The 16,041-nt window shown below is 37.6% G+C and overlaps 1 protein-coding gene across 3 annotated transcripts in view; it reads right to left on the bottom strand.

Annotated features, from left to right (window-relative positions):
• The window catches only part of LOC135080024 (receptor-type tyrosine-protein phosphatase kappa), a 188,418-nt gene that overhangs the window by 8,079 nt on the left and 164,298 nt on the right, over window positions 1-16,041 (bottom strand). For all 3 annotated transcript variants that reach the window (XM_063974692.1, XM_063974694.1, XM_063974693.1), the window contains 9 exons: window positions 11,686-11,762; window positions 8,040-8,174; window positions 5,099-5,236; window positions 4,460-4,626; window positions 3,809-3,944; window positions 2,705-2,954; window positions 1,986-2,062; window positions 1,518-1,649; window positions 816-944 (listed from right to left, as the gene is read on the bottom strand). In XM_063974692.1, coding sequence (XP_063830762.1) covers window positions 816-944; window positions 1,518-1,649; window positions 1,986-2,062; window positions 2,705-2,954; window positions 3,809-3,944; window positions 4,460-4,626; window positions 5,099-5,236; window positions 8,040-8,174; window positions 11,686-11,762 — 1,241 coding nt within the window. The remainder of the gene's footprint in view (window positions 1-815; window positions 945-1,517; window positions 1,650-1,985; window positions 2,063-2,704; window positions 2,955-3,808; window positions 3,945-4,459; window positions 4,627-5,098; window positions 5,237-8,039; window positions 8,175-11,685; window positions 11,763-16,041) is intronic.

The raw sequence follows: 16,041 nt of genomic DNA, 5'->3' as shown, positions 1-16,041 counted from the left end.
TAGGCGGTTATCACGCCATTTTATCGATTTTGCCTATACAAATTGACGTCGATAAAAGTTATCACGGCGCGCATCTTAGGGCTATTGTTCTGTAAAATAACTTTCTGCGGTTGACGTCGTAGCTTTCCTATTGCTTTTGACCAAGAAGAACATTTTTCAGCTAACAGTGTTACCAAGCGGTTACTAAGATATTTATAGAAACTAGCCCCTTGCTCCGCCGTGGCTGATAGGATTCTCGTCCTTATACATATTTGATCAGAGGGATTGACCGTTTTCCAGTAATAAATTACTAGGATAATCCTGGATAAATCTAGGATCGGTCTGAGTTTGTACAAATAACAAGATGTAAACATTTGATGATGAAATATTAATATTATTAATAGTATCTTAATGTGAAATTAAAACACTGCAAAATCATAAAGTAATTTTGATAATTTGAATCTCTAAAGCTACGTGGTCGTAAAGAAACAACGAGACTATAAAAATTAAAGAGATTATAACTCAAGTTACATGAAATCCTATAACTTAAAAGCTTCTTAAGTTCTAGCGTTGTGTTTTCATTGTAAAGTTAATTCACCCGCATGGAATTTTCCTAGCGCACATACCTACTACAATGCTTAACGAAATACATTATTATTCTGTTCACTTTGGGGAGCAAAAAGTACGTATTTTTCCTTTACTAAGGCTGAGTTCTACTACCCAATTTTAACCGTAACTATAACGATAACCGGCGGTTTTTGTATGGAGTTTGACAGCATTTGACGTTTGTTAAAGTTAAAGTACAATCCAGCCTTATACTAGGAGCTAGACCTTACCTTCTTGTTGATTCTGAAGATCCAGGTCTTGATGTTTGTGTAGTGGTTGTGCGAGACGTGGTCTATCGTGAAAACGGGGCCGTATTTCTTAGAATGTCGGCCTTCGGGCCAGAATGGTGGGAATTGTTGCTGCAACAAAAAAATAAAATAAGTAAGAAATACAATTTTAATGAGAATGTAATCGAATCTTTTATACCTTCAATAGAGAGACTCGATGGGCTCTAAGTCTTGTGTGATTCTGTAGAGTCTACGGCGTAGACTATATTAAGTAGACGTCATTTGATTGAAAACGAACTCGGATCGTGGAAAAATAATCGTGGAACGTGTCAAGAGGAGAAAAAATAACAAAAGAGTAACGATATTCATCGATGAAAAAAAGAATACAGTTTTCTTGGTGGCCAGTGTCGCGCAACCAAGGCCTTGACGAAGGAGTCCATGATGCGAACTTTTTCCAGCAGAGATAATTTTATTGGCTGACAATTAAAAATGGCCTGGCTGATAAAAATAATGTCGCAATACCTATCACATTTTATTTTGATTATCTATTTTGATTTTAATTACAACTTGTCAATAAAAATTACTAATTTCATGAACTATTTTTAAATAACTTTTTACGTAGAATTCTGAAATGTTTTGAGCTACGTATACTACTGAAGAATTAATTTTCTAATTCGTGTTAAACATTCTTTAAAATATACTTACTGAATTCTTGGGTGGTACGCATAGCACCACCACCGCCGCGCACTCGTAGTCGTACACTAGCGACCAGAACTCTCCCTGTGTCCTCACTAAAGGCCATTCTGTCACTATGTACTCCCGAGGCTTCGTGTATCCCTGAAAAGGAAAAACTGTTGAAATGTTGTACTTAAAATAGTACTTGATTTCAAGATAAATCTCAACCAAATCCTTGTTACTTAATTATTGTATTGTGTCTAAATTGCGAACAATTTATTCGATACTGCAGATTTGGTAGACATTATAATTTATTATAATGATGAGAATTAGTATATCATCTTATTACAACTGTGTTCGTTCATATAATCGCAACGAACGTGACTAATCGATTTTAAACTTTACACTAAATTAAATAGATAACACTTAAATTCCACTGAATAAATTGTGAAGCTTGTTCATCTGTCAGTAAAGTAAACAAAGGGAAATTCCGCTTACGTCCACGAAGACAGCATTGATGTAGTCCGTAAAACTGTTGCCCTGGAACGACGTCAGGTACGGTCGGAAATTGTCCGCTGAGGAGGCAGAATAAACAGGGGTTACACAGTGGAACGTACAAGAACAAAGCTAGGAAAGAAAACATAAGACGTTCGTTAACTCGAAGATTCTACAGCATGTTATATTTTGATAACATGTGATAATTTAAACATATTTACTTCTTTCACATGATCTAATAAGAAATGTCATAACAAAATATTAGCCATTATGCAAAATAAATAAATAAATAATAAATAAATATCCTTGGACATTTTACACTACGCTTCTAGTCCCAAACTAAGCAAAGCTTGTACTATGGGTACTAGACAACGGATATAAACATACTTAAATATATTTTTTTTGTAAATACATACATATTTATACATATGTAGTAACACCCAGACCCGTCAACAACAAGCAGACAGGCAAAGGTTGAATATTTTGAAAATGTAGCAAGCTGAAGTGACAGTTGGCTGTAGTTGTAGAGTTGATAAAAAGTGAAGTATAGACTTTCCTAAAAGGAGTCAAACTTATCGGCAAATGTAATATAGGAGGCACCTCCTGTTTTGTAAACCGACTACCTCAAGAAGTTGGTGTTACGCTGCGTCCCTTAAAGGCTTACGTTCAGCAGTTCATAGGCTAAAATGCTGATGATGAATGTTGAGTATACTTATACTTACGTGGAACAACCAGCACGTCCCTATTCTTCTCTCTGTTGTCCCCCCTATGCCCCCCTGCGCAGTCCCCGATGGTAAACCGTGGGGTCTGCTTGCATATCTGCTGGTACTCCTTCTGGTACTCGTTGAGTTTCGACAAGGGGTCCCTCTGCGATTTCTGTTTCAGTCTTTGAGATAGTTCGGAGACGGGGAACCAGGAAATGCCACACACCACGTGCTCTTCTAACGTGTCGTACACGAATTTGTATTGTTCCTGTGGGAAGAGAAGGTCCAGTTTTAATTGTAAATAACCTTCAGTAAAGGCCAAGTGTACCTATCCCAAGGGAAACTACCATCTGCAAAAAATGCCTCTAAAACTCAGTTGAGACAAGAGACAGAAACGTTCAAACGAGATCTTTTACTCATCATTTCTACAATAAAACATTTAAAAACATGCAAAAATATGATTTACAGCTTGACAAATAAGATGTGATTTACAATTCAGATGTAAATTCGATGATATACATGCCGTAAATGCCGGGCGAGTGGCCAATTTGTCAATGACACCGAACACAAACAGCGACAAGTCGATTTCTATTAATGTAGCGATGAATGAAGCGACCTGTCACTCAAGCGAGGTTCTCTATGTTATCTGTATTTATTTATTTATTTATTTATTTATTTATATTAGGGAAACAAACAATTTTCATATACAGACAAATAATCACACAAAAAATAGGACAGAAATCAGCAAAGTTTCCACAGTTAAAATTAATACAGTATGTGCATGCCAGAACGTACAAAGTGTGAAGAGAAATGCTTCCTTTGAGTGCAATTGGAAATTACGAGTATAATGATATTTGTCTCCTTTAGAAATTAGTTGTGATGATTTACACGTATATTTTGAGCATTGCATAAATCTTAGCTCTAAAGATAAAAGACATACCTTGAGCATTATAAGATCTATTCAATGTAACATCGTTGATATTTTTTTACATTCAATAGACATACTTCATTGCACCATAGTTAATATTAAACACAAGTATACTTAGCATATATATTTGACTTTATTGACTACTATCTACGTCAGTTAATCAGGTACAAGGTTAAATGCAAAAAGAGACCTACCTCGTTCTCAATAAGGCCTTTTCTTGATTGTCTGAGTTTCTTCAGATACCCGAAAACATCAAAGCAGTCTTCTTCTTCAGCTAACTCTAGGTTGGCGTCGATGGCCAAGTACACGCCCGATCGACCTCCTCCGTCACTGGAACAAGTATTTTTATTAGTTAAAAAGTTTATGTTGACATTCTCTATTGTACCTACTTACTCTGCAAAACTGCAAAAAAGTTCATACCGGAAATAGCACCTACATAATATATGAGTTCAGTCCCAGTCAGTCTTATTGTGACCATCAACTAGGTACTATGTAAGTAAATCATTCTGCATGGAAGATAGTTAGCTACTTCGATTAAATAATACACTAGTAAATCTGTGATATCTTTTTCATTTTACATTACAATAAATAAAGCGGGGTCTATATTCATTAACATACTTGTATCTATAAGTCATGTTTGGCCGGCTTTATTTGTTTATTTACACAACGGCACATAAATCTAAGCTCTGTGTTAACGTATGGAGTTTTGTGCTAGGTGCTACTTTGCGAAAACATGTATGACATTGTACGAGTACCTACACTATGTTGTCAACTCTACTGCTATTTTGTAGGTAATTAAACAAGAATGTGCCCCTTGAACAAAATAAGATAACCTACGAACTTACTTGCAATGCACCACCATTGGCCCAGCAGCCGGGTTGGTGGCCAGCCGTCTCCCCACCACCGCCCTGACGCGTCTCCTGAACTCCAGGAGTGCGTTGCTGAACGGACACGTGTGCGAGTGCCACTGGGTGTAGTGGAACTGAAGGATGAACCGCTCCTCCACCACCACCTGGACCAAAAAGTTAAAATTAAGGTCGTCGGCTTATCAACCCGGAAAGGGATCGTAGCCGTATCAACTCGAGGCAGTCAGTTCAGTATTATTTGTATAAAACTCCATACTGCAACGCACACTTATCCGCACCGTAACGTAAACGCCTCGCCTCGCAATTGACAGCGCGCGTTGATCCCTTTCCGAGTTGATAAGTCTGCTCTGAGCTTTAAACTACTACTTTTGTTATAGCTTTCAGAAAAAAAAAATGATGTTGAAAATTTAAATTATTGCACTAAATCTGAGTCTGCATTAAAAATGTTGTTCAGACAATAATTTAATCCACAAATCCTCTTTGCTTCTGGTTAATTAAGGGTCGTGCTCCAGCAGTGGAGACTAAATAAATGACTTGCGATTATTTGTTACATTCATATTCTTTCGCAGAATTCACAAAATTATGGTTAAATAAAGTATTTTGTTCTTAAGTACTTACGTCTTTTTCTGTCTTGTAAAGTCTAAAAGTTCTTATGTGGAAATTGGCCAGCTCCTCTTCCTGGACGATCCCCACGCTGATGTCGCCGTACGTCTCGTCTTTCTCTTTGTTCGGTGGCCAGTATTGAACACACATAACCTGTCCAAAGAAAAAAGGTTTAAGTCTATAAAAATATAAAGTAGAAAGGAACCTTTAGCCTAGGCGCAGACCACCGACTTTTAGCTGGCTGATAGTTGGATAGGGCTGTTAATCAGTACGGAGATGTATGAAAGTGCGCACATTACACCGATTTGGTATCGGCCGATTCTTCATACAAATTAGAATCAGGCCCAACTATTCGACCAACTAAAAGTCGGTGGTCTGCGCCTGGGCTTATTTTACAACATACAGCGTCTGTTACTAATGATATCAAATTGGTTACATTTGTAATTTTGTTGATCTTCATTTGTTATTTTAAACGATCTAATCGTATGATTGTTGTTATAAATCTTTGCATCTAGCTATGTGTAGGTATTTTAGAAGGCATAAGGTAGAGTCACGTTAACAAGACTTTTAGAAGGAATGTCAACTTGAAAACAAATATCACAAAGAGATACGAGAATACAAACCTACGCTCCAAATCCATTTTGACAATAAAATATTGCACATTCAGCGTTATCGAAATTGTTGAATGGAAAACTCAGTCTTGTATTCAGAGGTAAATCCAATACCATATTTAAATATCACAATTCAATCGCTCAGAGCGAACGAGAAAATATGATATTTTCTGCAACAGTTTTATCAGTAGCTTTTATAACCGAAGGGAAATTTTGCGTTTGCGTCGACAAATAGAGCGAAAAATATCTCCCAAATTTTGGCACCTCGACTCACTGAGCCATAAAGTTAGCCGCCATCGCACGGCCGTAACAAAAGCGAAAAAAGGCGCCGGGTTTGACGAGGACTTACTTAAAATTACACTTTCATTCTTGGCGGCCAATGGGTTTTGAAGGATATTGGGGGATATTCATGAGTAGCCCGCCTTAAGTTAACCTTATTCAATTCACTTTTTATTTTGTAAGTCCGCATTGTTGAAAATACGTCGTTCAATTTACGTTGATGTTTATAGAGTTTTGTTATTTGATCTGGGTAGATGGACATCACATTTATCAAATTCTGCTGTTTTCTATTGACTATTTTCTTATTTGATTGACATAGATTTAGGATTCTAGGTAGAGCTTTAAATACTTGGTAGAAAACCTGGTATGTACAAAATACTGTTAGATTATCAGAACAATATTGTCAACCCAAAAATATATAAATGAATATTTATAATCGGCTTAAAAACTTAATTTTGACAGGCCTGTCTCACTCCGCGCGGTACATCCGATAATTACCTACAGCGAAGCGCCCCGCCGGCGGGTATTATATCAGTCGAGTGTCACGCGCGCGCTCGTCAGGACGCTGGCGTGCGTTGTAGTATGATTATAATTCTATGATCGAAGTATTATTTAAAAATGGACATAAAGAGAAAGAAATATTGTGCGGCGTTCGGGTGTTTAAATTGGAAAAGTAATCTACCGAATTTATCTTTTTTTTTCGCTTCCCAAAGATGCTGAAAGGTATGTTGGCCATGTAGGTAATCAATAATTCTTGGGATAGTATAGGAACCTAACCTACCATGACTACTGCTCAGAATGCGTTCGTTCGTTTCAGCCAAATGACGTCCACTGCTGGACAAAGGCCTCCCCCAAGGTTTTCCATAATGAATGCGTACTTACCTACATTCGTACCTCATTACAAATAAGTAGATTAATTATTTTTTCACTAGACAGCAACCCTAACAGCGTAAGAAGAGTTCAGAGGCACGCGATAGAAAGAGACAAAACTTGTAGGTGAATAAAATTGTAGGTACGTAGTGCTGTGCGAGCTGAATTCCACTGTATCGCGTCGTAGCAAGACTCGCATTTATTTAAATCGTCTTGCGGAGTAATCCTTCTGTACCTGTACTATTACTTATTCTGTGATTTTGATTAACCATCAAATCCTAAGCGGTCGCTTGAGGCCGCAGCAACAATTGATTTCTATTGTCTCGATTCGCGAGTACTTGAAGGGTTAAATTGTTTACAATATTTTACATATTATTATATTTTGCTAAGAAAATAACTTGTAATCCAGATAAACAAAGTTCCAAAGCCTTTAAATCCATAGCCTCCTGTGAAACGCGATACCAGCTCCGTGGATGTAATAAAGTTTTTCTCAAGCTTCTTCTCAAGTATCAGTGACAAAGTTGTGAGGTCGCCGTCTTTTACGAACGTAATATCCCTTACAGCACATCAAGCTAAAGCAGTGGCGTCTTATCTCATCGTAATAAAGGTGACTGTGCAACAAAAATGAATAGTCCGATGAGCCGCCGACTGTACCTTTGACATTGGAACGGTTATTACTAGCCCATTTGTTGGACAAAGGTCCATCGTTGAAGCAAATCTCTTCATAAGTTAGGCAGGTATATAATGCCTTTCGGGTTATTGTCGTTCGGGAACACGAGACACTTTTGTGAACTTGATATTGATAGTTATGATGAGTTAAATAAGAAAAGAGGGGCAGTTTCAGAAATTCTTAAAATTCTAAATTGAAGTCTCCTCCGTTGCACAGCATTAATTCTAACATTATTTCACCTCAATTAGTTTGCAATTGAGATTTTTTAAGTTAGTCGATTGACTTGGTGTAATATTGACGTCATCAGCTTATATCCTATATTTTAGTACAGCTCATAAAAAATAGGTAAGTACGTCAAATTGATTGGTAGGGCGAAATATCCTATACTCGTGCTTCTCTTATACCCTATCCATGATAATGTTGATCGCGATTTCATTAAATTCTGCTAAGTACATGTAGCAGACATTCATACAAGTGAATCTTAGATATTGTTAAGGTCTCTAAAGTGCACATGATTGACAATTACCTTGATAAAGTCGAAAGTCTTGGTGAGCATCACAATGGCGGCGGCGCGCTCCTGCCAGATCATCCGCCAGAAGCTGACCACCGTGTCCTCCGTTGGCCCCTGCGTCACTATATACGCGTTCGGCTTTAAAACACTCTGTGGACAATATAAATTCGTTTATTTAATGAGTAGCTGAAGTTTTCATACATTTCAAATGGTATGTTGGTCACACTCGCAGAAAAGTTCTCAAGTGACGACCACGGGCTGGAACAAGTAGTGTGGGCAGGCGGGAACTAGGTGGAGCGACGATCTGGAGAAGGTTGCGGGAGGAGCCTGGATACGGGTGGCACAGGACCGGTCAATGTGGAAATCCTTGGGGGAGGCCTTTGTCCAGCAGTGGACATCATTTGGCTAAAACGATACTGGTCACAACGATCGGTCTTGCGCTGCCAGCATCCCGCGTATTTCCCGCGACATTCAACAGATTGTCGGTCCACCTAGGAGGCTTGCCTATCATCTTCCAGCTCATCGTATCCACTCGAGAACTTTTCTACCTCAATGGCCATCAACGAAGGTGGTCACACCGGTTCTATCGAACTATTTTATTGTTTCTAATAAGTGATATTAAAAAAATACCACCTTTCTTATGGTACTACTGAATGATAACATCAGTAAGCTTTAATTATTATTTTACTTCCGAGAAAAATCTCCGTTCTAATCGTAAGCGTAAAAAATCTGTATTACAAACAAACTAAACCCCCACTTTGCTGTTTAACAACGCGTTAACTTTCTAATTTGCAATCGTTGTTGGTCCGTTTATTTTTTCGACAAAGGCGTTAGAACATAATGCGTAGAGCAGTCCACTTTAGCAGCATCGACCCCGTTTATAATTGGGCCCTTTACCAGGCCTGGCTCACTCCGCGCGGTACATCCGATAATTACCTACAGCGAAGCGCCCCGCCGGCGGGTATTATATCAGTCGAGTGTCACGCGCGCGCCCGACAGGTCGCTGGCGTGCGTTGTAGTACCTAATTCTATGATCGAAGTATTATTTAAAAATGGACATAAAGAGAAAGAAATATTATTATGCGGCGTTCGGGTGTTTAAATTCGAAAAGAAATCTACCGGATTTATCTTTTTTTTCGCTTCCCAAAGATGCTGAAAGGTAGTATGTTGGCCATGTAGGTAATCAATAATTCTTAGGATAGTATAGGAACCTAACCTACCATGACTACTGCTCAGAATGCGTTCGTTCGTTTCAGCCAAATGACGTCCACTGCTGGACAAAGGCCTCTCCCAAGGTTTTCCATAATGAATGCATACTTACCTACATACGTACCTCATTACAAATAAGTACCTAGATTAATTATTTTTTCACTAGACAGCAACCCTAACAGCGTAAGAAGAGTTCAGAGGCACGCGATAGAAAGAGACAAAACTTGTAGGTGAATAAAATTGTAGGTACGTAGTGCTGTGCGAGCTGAATTCCACTGTATCGCGTCGTAGCAAGACTCGCATTTATTTAAATCGTCTTGCGGAGTAATCCTTCTGTACCTGTACTATTACTTATTCTGTGCCTTTACGAAAGTTCCGGTGCCCTGCACTCAAGGGCTTTCTTGGATCTTTGACTCTTGTCATTTGCAACAGCCTATTTGTACTGTTTGTCATTTTGTATCTACGTAGATGAATGTAAATACGAAATGCTTTTGAAATGAGACTTTTTATAGACTCTGCCAACACTTTCTTAGCACTCACCTTCACTCAGTAACGAGAAAAGTAACCTAAAATCCATTTAATTTTCTATTTACTTTAACATCGCTAAAAATATTCAGGTGTTCTTGAGGGGGCAACCAAGGACAACAAACATTGTAGAAAAGGTTAGAAAAATACATCATATGAAAATAACCAACAGTGATATTCACAAAATCATCATTTTCCCAACCAGCTTTTATTAACATAGTCGTAAGATTTAAATTCCAAAGGGAGTATTGTGCACAGCTACAGTTGTAGAAAGGTTCTAGGCAATTCTAGAGTATTGGGTATCCAGGTTAAATGTTCGACGCAAATCGAAAATTTTAGCCGAGTTTTATGTTCATGGACCTTTCAGGCCTTTCAGAATAATGCTGAGCGGAAGGGCGCTGATTATACCCACGGGGACGGTGTTTATTTTTATTCCCAAACATTTTTTGAGCAATTAGGAAGTGTAAACGCAACCCGGAGCTGGAAAAACATTGACTTGTTTTCAATTTATAATTTCCTTACGGCCTCACTTTGAAACACGGGGCGGTCTTATTTTCGGGAGGGTATTAGGTACCTACATAATTTTGAAAGGACTTTATTTATCTTTTTAGAAGATCTACATTAGGTACCAGTCTCTCACCACCTTATATTTTAGTTGATTATCCTCTTTTATTGTGGATTTATTCATTGAAGCATTTAAAAACATAGTGGCCTTATGCATCTGATATGAGGTAATAGGATGAGAGAAGAGAGAGAACTCCAAAACTAACAAATACAATGGTGAAATGGTACTTACTAGCGACAAAATGTAAACTTGTATCACTTGATTTGACTTTGGCTAGGTCAATGTGGTTAATATTTTTTTGTCGTTTTTATAATTGTCAAGACAAGGTTCACAGATTATTTTTCAATCCAGGGCACGTTATGTAAATACAAATGATTTATTTTCTTTATTTACTTCTTCAGTATTAAAATGCGATCGTATCCACCGGGTGTTCATGGGACTCGTATTTATCGTTGGTTCCCTTGAGTAACATTCCTGGAATTATTATGGCGGTACGTGACCCGACTGGGAAGCAGCCTCTTCATAATAAAGCTGTAGGATTGTTCAATGCTAAATCTTATAGGCGTTTCGTTTATCTTTTGTACTCTTTGGCTATAGATTTATAACTGTATAAATCCTTTCAATATACTGACTTTTTAGGAAGATATGGAAACGTTTTTAAATTAGTTCCTCAAGAAACGTATTTTAGGGCATTTTTAATCCAAATCGAATACTGATTTGCAAAATCGAAACTGTAGAAATTAATTTCACACATCTTGTTTTCGTGCTCGAATTCGAAATTCGATTCAACGCTTTTTATCATGAACATGACGCTTGGACGCTTTGGCGGGAAAGTGAACACTGGCTATGTGCAAACCGCAGGAAGCCATAAATTGAAAGAGGAAAAAAAACATGACGTTTCACTTCCCCTCCAAAAAGTCCGAATACTGATTCGCTTAAATAAATATTTCGCACCTCAATTGTTTTGGGTTATTCGAAATTTGAATCAACTGCTGCTTATTCCTACATATTTTCATAACTTGCGTTGACTTACTTGCCAGCCGTTTATCTTATTAATATGACTGATTTACACGTATTAAGTAGTTACGTAAGTAACTGTTTAACATAATTTTAAGTGATTGAATTGCATGTAAACACAAGTTAGCTCACAACTAAATTTTAACTTGCAAATTGCTACTAAATTCTGTGTTTACATGCAATCACTTAAAATGAGGTTAAAATTTAGTCACCTTTTTAACTACAATACGTGTAAATTAGCCATTAATGCAGTACCACAGTACTTAGAGAAGATAACGTTGGCACTACGATCCTATTTCTATATTTATAGTTAAAGAAAATGGCTTTTAATGTTGTGTTACTTACATCTATATAGGAAGCATTAATGTAATCGGAGTCTGGCTCCCGGTCCACTGAATCTAGCACCACTCTGTTGTAGTCGTCTGCGAACAAAAGTGAACATTGCAATAACAGTAATATGAACAATTTTGTTTTAATACCAATTACTTAGCCTCATTCTACTACTGACATAGCGTATTAGTAAGCTGAAGTGGCAATGGGCAGGGCATATACTAGTATGCAGAACTGACAGCCGATGGGGCAGGAAGGTTCTGGAGTGGAGGCCACGCACCGGAAAGCGCAGCGTAGGACGTACACCCACAAGGTGGACCGACGACCTCATAAAGGTAGAGGGAAGGCGCTGGATGCAGGCCGCCACTAACCGGCCATTGTGGAAATCATTGGGGGAGGCCTATGTTCAGCAGTGGACGTCCTATGGCTGAAATGATGGTGATGACTTAACCTCAAACGAAACAGAGCTACTCGTAGTTTTAGGGACTCTACACACCAAGCCCGCCGAAAGCCTGTCGAAGGTAAGTACTTTAACAACATGTTAAAATTCATGTCAAAAACGGTTTGGTGTGTAGACTGCATTAAATATGTACAAATAGCCTCTAATACAACTAGAAAAGTGCCACCGTATTTAGCTTGATGTGCTGTCATTTGTATTGTGATGACTTGGATAGTGAACAAACTATTTACTTATTTACTTATGTATTTACTTATGTACCTAACTATTTCATGATTCCCTTCCCATGAACAGAAATCCTATTAACTATTTGTATTTATTAAATTCTTATTATTTTTATTTCCTTTTAATGTCTGAATGTTGATTTCAAGGTTTTAACGCCAAAATAAAGCGTAAACTCATTCACATATGGATTTAATTTGCTTCGAATGAAAACACCATGCAATTTCATCCAATCAAAATATTTGATTCAATTGTGTAAAGGCATCAACTCGCTTACAATACCTCCCATTTACACACATTGCTTGTTATGTTACTACACTACCGTACAGTTAACACACAATTTGTTACTACAATTCCATTTATTTCGACATACAAATATGGCAAATCAGTTACATTTAACCGAAGTTAAAATCGATAGGTAATTTAAATATTAATTGGCAAGTGAACAATGTCGACGTAGCCATCACAAATTAATGTTAAATACTTCGCTTGGCTTACTGGAATTTATTTGCTCTGAGGTAAAACTAGCAGGGGTTAATTAATGAAGTTATTTTACACACGGTATTCGAGTTTATATTTTGGTTGCTTTCATAAAATACTGGGTAAAGTATGCTCTTTTAATGAAAATTAAAACGATATTAACTTTTATACTTTTATGGGAAAGTAAAATAGCTGTTCGTTTGTTTGTAAAATTTTCACAAATACTGAACCAATTTTAATGTTTTTTTTATAGAGATCGATTGGACCTCGGAGAAGGAATTGGCCATTTTTAATCGAATAACTTCAATGTAGTAATTGATTGTATGCGGGACCCGTAACTTTAAAGTTAGGGATACCAAGTTTCATACTATATAAAATTATGAGAATAGTTTACCTACTGGTTTGGATTTTACAATCCTTTTTGGCACGGGATGGGTGTATTGGTGGTCTAAAATGTTTTTTTTTAAAATAATTTTGTTGTTAAGAGCTGTGAATTTTTGTCATCATAAAATAACGATGATATACAGGCTACGCGGGTAAACACTGGCGCAGAAGTTATCTTTACCGTAGTTATTGAAGCTGTTTATATCCTGTGTAATTACCATTAATTTATTATAAAGGAGCAGCTTCAAGACGTTGAAACTGGCGCTCTCATTACAAAAACATCTTAAACTCAACGAGAGGCAAAATTCAGCGCCTTTGTTACAGGCGCGGATAAATTGTGGAGGTATGAACCGGGCTTACTTGAGACTTACGGAGTACCTACAGTCGGCATCCAGTTAAACCATACAACAAACGACGGTACATACTTAGTGATGGAGATGTTATAGGTGCAGGTGGTTTCACAAAAAAAAAATTATAATTTAAGTCGAGGTGCTGCTAACTGTACTTTCCATAAATTATAAAAGTTGCTACAACCGAATATGGATAAAATGTGAGATACGTTACGCAGCGTAAAAGTGATGTAATTAGTTACAGCCTTTTTACTAAAACACATCTGAAAGAGAGCTACTTTAAGACAGAGTTATCAGAAAAAGTTTTTTAAACGCGCATTGAACACTATTATAAATTAAGGTTTATGGAAATTAAGTGGTCAAGGCATGTTAATTTTTTTGTGATAAAGCTCCAATATTTCACTTGTGATATACCGAAATCTACATGGGCAGAAGCTAAGTAAAAATAATTTGGTTTAAAAAAACTACATTTATCCCCGATTGTTCGAGCAATCAAATAAACACTAATAAAATATTATGTAACATGTAAGTAGCAATATGTGTGGCACAATGTAACACCCCTAATATGGCTCCCAACTTTATTCAGATTCCCCGAAGACGTAACTGCGGCGAAGAGAATTAGCGGTATGAACCAGAATGGATGTACGAGACTGAAATTCCTTGTTTTAGTACAGAGAACAAATAAGACGACGTTTGAGGGTTACACACAACACAGGGATACGCAATTGTGGTACCGTTTAGCTAAATATTGTGAAACATTTACCCTGAAAAGGGGGAGTTTCAGTAGGTATAATGAAGTCGAAAATATTACGTGTCAGTTTGCAACTTCGCGTTAATGTAATTGTTTTGTATTTGGACATCCAGTGCATGCAATAGGTAAAGGCTTCTTATTTATGTGGGACTTTGTCTAGAAAACGGTCAAGCTAAGTCTACACTTAAGTAGAGCCTATAAAGTAACACATACCTAACATAGACTTGTATTATTATTATGTCTAGATTCAAATATGTAGGACCTTTTTATTTAAATCAATGCGATATCACCCACATAGACTCCAAAAGTAACTACTTTTTGGACGTTTAACTGCTATTCCAAATGGCGATTTCGTAGGTAAAGACTTATTGTTAGTTGAATAGTCTATGTCTACTACTCTTTTATCTAAATACTCGTATATGTATAAAAGGAGAAATTGACTGACTGAAATATCAACGCACAGCCTAAACGGCTAAACGTAGGCACTTGAAATTTGGAAGGGACGTAGCTTAGGTACCGTAGAGGTGCACTAAGAAAGGAATTCCCGAAATTCCCACGGGAACGGGCCTCTAAGGGGGTAAAACGGGATCCACGCGTACGAAGTCGCGGGTGGCCGCTAGTTGTCTATAATATGATATAAGATGAATACGTTTCATTAATCCCGACATGTAACTCGAATAAGATAAAGTTAGGCGACTGCTCATGAGACGGGCGTGTTGCTGGCAGTAGAAATCTAATTAAGTATCCTACCAGCTCCAGCAGTTGAAGTTGATTTGTGTTTAGACTTCCAACGCACTACTCAAATTTGTAGCCCAGAATTTAGGTTGTTTGAGTTCATAGCTTTATATCAAGGAGCGCTTCTTTGCTTGTTTAACAAATATGGAAAATAAAGTTATGGAGATAAAGATAAAGTATTTCTTAACTACAAAAAAAAATAAGGGGAAAATAAACAAAATGGCGCCTCATTTGCTACTATATTATAATTACGTTATCGCGGAAATTGCGACCTTTTCCGTCACAAAATAACGATACGCCTATTTTACCCAAATTGCACACTGAAAATTCCCAACTCCAAATATTCCTTAAAATGTTTCCTTTTAGAAATAGCACAGTACTGTTTCACATTTTTAAAATCACTCTTACGGCAACATCAAATATGAAAATGCTTCAAGCGAAATGCATTTCGGATGGGACTGGGAGAGCTGACGAAAGCTGGGATGATGTAGGGTTAGGAATAGGGTTGCCAGGTCCAAAAACTCAAAAGCCAGACTCGGTGCTTAATTTGGCCGGACATTCATAGGCTACAGTCCCCCCCCTCCTTTTTTATTCGCCTAGTTGAATATGATACCAAATTTTTCGTGCTCTTTTTGGTGCCCCTCAACATCTGATGCCCGAAGCAAGTGTTTATGGGCTCCACGTAAAAAGCCTAACAAAAGCAGGACAGGTCGGAGGAGAGAATATTTGACCGGATACGACCGTCCGTCCGTCCGAACATGTCCGGTTTAAGCTGGACACCTGGCAACCCTAGTTAGGAACAGTTATTTTACTTGCATTTACAATATTGTTTGTTTACTGAACAAATCTTGAAGGCTGCCCCAATTCTAGTCTCCAGTCTATGCGCTTGGAACGCTCGGTTTATAAATTCAATTTAGTGGATACGGAAAGTTTCAGTACCAATGAAAGTAGAAGAATAATGTGGTGATAGAGTTTTGTGATCGAAATTAGTT

Source organism: Ostrinia nubilalis, chromosome 17, assembly GCF_963855985.1.
Source record: "Ostrinia nubilalis chromosome 17, ilOstNubi1.1, whole genome shotgun sequence".
Taxonomy (NCBI): Eukaryota; Metazoa; Arthropoda; class Insecta; order Lepidoptera; family Crambidae; genus Ostrinia; species Ostrinia nubilalis.
Note: the sequence above shows the minus strand (reverse complement) of the source record. Positions and strands in the feature narration are given on the sequence as shown.